Source organism: Aquarana catesbeiana, linkage group LG02 (assembly GCF_042186555.1).
Source record: "Aquarana catesbeiana isolate 2022-GZ linkage group LG02, ASM4218655v1, whole genome shotgun sequence".
Classification (NCBI taxonomy): domain Eukaryota; kingdom Metazoa; phylum Chordata; class Amphibia; order Anura; family Ranidae; genus Aquarana; species Aquarana catesbeiana.
In genome coordinates, this window is record NC_133325.1 from 293,455,534 (window position 1) to 293,459,711 (window position 4,178).

A 4,178-nucleotide genomic window follows, 5' to 3' on the forward strand; every position below is an offset into this window, starting at 1 on the left:
TAGCTATTTGTTTTATGTATTTGTTTATTTGTTTATGTAAATTGATGAAAGGTACAGCTACACTAACATTGTACAGTACTTATAGAATGAAGTCATTCATAGATGGATCTATAGCTATTTGGTTTATGTATATGTGTATTTGTTTATGTAAATTGGTGAAAGGTACAGCTACACTAAAATTGTCCAGTACTTAGAGCTAATGGGAGTAGAATTTTGCAATGTAGTCATGCATTCAGGAATCAGGGTGGATCTATAACTTTTATTTTACGTCATTGCATTTTTTCAGACATTCTCCCAATGTCCAGGTACTCAACTTAGAGCTAATGGGAGTATACTATTCCAATGTAATCATGCATTCAGGATTAATCTCTAGCTATAAATCCTCGTAGGCTATGCAGCCCTCTTCTTCTCTATAGCATCCTATAGAATGTCTAAGTTTTGACACTTATTATTGGATTTCTCCTTGTGCTGACATTTTCCTCGCTCCCCCAACCTCAGGAAGCTAAAAAGTAAAAGAGTAAATAATAAACAGGGAAATATCCTGACCCTCTCCCACCAGGTTTTTATTTTAAGCAGGCGGCAGCCTCCTTCTTCTTCCCTCTGGATGATATTCTTCACCCCATGACGTCATGGGACAGCGTGCCATGCAAATCACCGTCCCCCTTCCCAGCAGTGTGACATCCAGAGGCAGGCATGCTCACATCTCCCTCCCAGCTCCCCTCCTTCCAGCTCGCTCTGCCCTCCCCTCCCCGCCGGCCGCTGGCCTCCTATTGGCCGCGGTGAAATCATTTAATCCCAGCCGGCGTGCGCCGTATGGCTGCTGTGCGCCTAGCTCCGAGCGTCTGATGCCGCACACCATCCAGCGAACTAAAGCCAGCGCTCTACTCCCAGCAAACTCGGGACTTTGCCTGTGATGACCGGTGACTACTCTGTTATGTCTCGCTGACTCCGGAGGGGTCACAAAGTTGTACCTGGCTCAGAGCGAGCCATCGCTTCCTAGCTGCCGGAGAAGTGTCGCTCATCGACTCGCGGGACAAGTCGGAGTAAAGTGATCAGCGCGGAGCGGCTGAGGGGCCAGGTGAGGGGAGAAGGCGAGGGACCTGTTGTACTCAGCACCGTCACAAAGTTTTTTTCTTCTTTTTTTTTACCTCCCCTCCCTCCCCTCCCCACTCATACCTGATGCTCTTGTGTCCCCAAGTTTGCCAAGCGGTGTCTGGAGTATAACAGCCTCCAACCAGAACTCAGGAGCCGTCTTGTGTATAGAGAAGGGGGGCCACCCCAAAAACCAGCCGTGTGAATGTACAGCATGATGATGGAGACGGACTTACACTCCCCCGGGGTGCAGCCCCCCACTAACACGGGCCAAGCCGGGGGAGGAGGGGGCAACAAGGCCAGCCAGGACCGGGTGAAGAGGCCCATGAACGCCTTCATGGTATGGTCCAGGGGCCAGAGGAGGAAGATGGCCCAGGAGAACCCCAAGATGCACAACTCAGAGATCAGTAAGAGACTAGGGGCCGAGTGGAAAGTCATGTCCGAGGCCGAGAAGAGGCCCTTCATAGACGAGGCCAAGAGACTGCGAGCCCTGCACATGAAGGAGCACCCGGATTACAAGTACCGGCCCCGGAGGAAGACCAAGACTTTACTCAAGAAGGACAAGTACTCCCTGGCCGGGGGGTTGCTGCACGCCGGGGGAGGACACATGGGAGTCGGCCTGAGCCCTGGAGGAGGCAGCGGAGGCTCCGCGGGAGGCGGAGGGGGCGTGGTGGTGCAGCGCCTGGAGAGCCCGGGCTCAGGGGGATCCGCGGGGGCCGGAGGATACGCTCACATGAACGGCTGGGCGAACGGGGCGTACCCGGGCTCGGTGGCGGCAGCGGCGGCGGCTGCTATGATGCAGGAGGCTCAGCTCGCCTACAGCCAGCAGCAGCAGCACCCCGGCAGCGGGGGGCACCATCCTCACCACCACCCCCATCACCCTCACCATCACCCCCATCATCACCCCCACCATAACCCCCCTCCGCACCCTCCACCTCCCCCGCAGCCCATGCACCGCTATGACATGAGTGCCCTACAGTACAGCCCCCTGCCCGGCCAGAGCTACATGAGCGCTTCTCCCTCCAGTTACGGGGCCCTCGGCTACGCCTCCAGCCAGCAGCAGCACCAGGGCTCCCCGTCCTCGGCGGCTGTGGCTGCGGCTGCTGCGGCCGCCGCTGCCGCCGCTGCATCTTCGGGGGCCCTTGGGGCTCTAGGGTCCCTGGTGAAATCGGAGCCCAGCGTGAGTCCACCTGTGAGCGGGGGAGGATCCCACAGCCGGCCGCCTTGCCCTGGGGATCTGCGGGAGATGATCAGTATGTACTTACCTAGTGGGGGGGAGGCTGGGGACCCGGCGGCCGCTGCGGCAGCGGCTGCAGCAGCCGCGGCTGCAGCCACCAGCAGACTGCACAGCTTGCCCCAACACTACCAGGGGGCTGGCACGGGGGTAAACGGCACGGTGCCACTTACACATATCTGAGGAGTCCAGGACAGAGACTGCTAGAGACTAGAAAGAAACTGACACCCGAACCCTGCTCTGCTCCAGAACTCTCACTTATTTTCTTTTGTACAGAAATGTTTTGATGTTCTTGTATAAAAATATATCAAACTAAAAAAAAAAAAAAAACAGGAAAGTTAAGGTAACCTACTATTGTTTGGATCTTTTTAGGAGTTGAGCTAATGCTCTTGCCAAAACCAATTTTAGCTGGGTGCAAATTGGGTCTCAGTGTACAGTATTTATGAGTTGTATAGGATGGGGCATAGATTTTATTTGCTATCACACTTCTTTTACTTTGATTTTTTTTTGTTCACTTTAAAAAAAAAACAACTTTCCAAATTTCTATAACCCCTAATCGATTCTACACACAGATTTCTGTACATGTTTGTTGTTTATTTATGAACAAAAAATATCCGAAGCTAGAATATATTTTGTTTTTTTTATTTTTTTGTAAGCGTTTATGTATTTGTTTTTTTTTCCTGTTTTTGGTTTTATATTATTTCATGTACATTCCTGGCGATTTTTTTTATTTTAGGCGTTGCGGATTCCTATTGTGTATATAGTTTATTAAGCGTCCTCTCTGCTTTAAAAAAAAAAAAAAAGAAAAACAGATTCATCAAGAAGGATGAGCTGAATTTTAAGCTAAATAAATTTTCAACTGAAAAAGAAAATAGATATATGTTTTTTGTTATTACAGAAATGTATTATAAGTGTCTATTGGGTGGAAAGTTTAAAAAGTTGGGATTGATAACAAAAAGGGATTTGCCAATTGCCAGATAGCAGATCTCTTAACCCTTTAACTCGTTTTTTTTTTACTCTTTTTATATGTTTATGTTTTTCTTTTAATAGAACTCTAATGATATTCTCTTAAATCAAAAAATAATGAATGATTAAAAATGATAAAATGCACGCTTACTTTCCATCCCAAATGCTATTTACAGATAGCAGATTTTTCCTGTTTTTTAACTCTTTTTATCCATTTGTCCATTCATGTTTTTCTCGTCATAGAACTCTAAAAATGGTGTTCTATAAAAACAAAAAATAATGAATGGCTAAAAAAAACCCTTAATGCATGCTTTCTTTGACAGTTACCATTAGCAGATCTCTTAACTCTTTTGTCTCTTTTTTTTAACTCTTTTTTTTATCCATTCGTGCTTTTCTTTTCATAGAACTCTAGCAATGACGTTCTATTAAAACAAACAAACAAAAAAAAAAATGAATGGTTAAAAAAACAAACACAAAACGCATGCTTCCTTTTCCAATTGCCTAGCAGATCTCTCAACTTTTCTTTTTTTTAAACACTTTTTAACTTTGTTTTTTTTTTTTAACTCTTTTTTTTTTAATCCATTCACGTTTTTCCTTTCATAGAACGCTAAAATGACATTCCATTAAAACAAAAAATAATGAATGGTTTAAAAAAACAACAAGAAAAAAAAAATAACATAAAATGCATGCTTCCTTTGCCAATTGCCATTTGATAGCAGATCTCTTAACTCCTTTAACTCTTTTTTTTAATTGTTTTATCCATTCATGATTTTCTTTTAATATAACTCTAAAAATGATGTTCTACATATAAAAAAACAATAATAATAATAGTAATTAATTGAATAATAAAGCATAAAAGTAATGCTTCCAAACTTGACTGGCTAGA

The 4,178-nt window shown here is 45.4% G+C and overlaps 1 protein-coding gene across 1 annotated transcript; it reads left to right on the forward strand.

The window, feature by feature from the left end:
- Positions 1 to 674: 674 nt before the first annotated feature.
- SOX1 (SRY-box transcription factor 1) lies at positions 675 to 3,948 on the forward strand. Its single transcript, XM_073614517.1, has one exon. The coding sequence runs from the start codon at positions 1,298 to 1,300 to the stop codon at positions 2,507 to 2,509; it is 1,212 nt and encodes a 403-aa protein (XP_073470618.1). The 5' UTR covers positions 675 to 1,297; the 3' UTR covers positions 2,510 to 3,948.
- The last annotated feature ends 230 nt before the right edge of the window (positions 3,949 to 4,178 follow it).

Bases quoted from the DNA above. Each gene is read 5' to 3' on its own strand.
- SOX1 (XM_073614517.1), top strand. From the start codon at position 1,298: ATGTACAGCATGATGATGGAGACGGACTTACACTCCCCCGGGGTGCAG.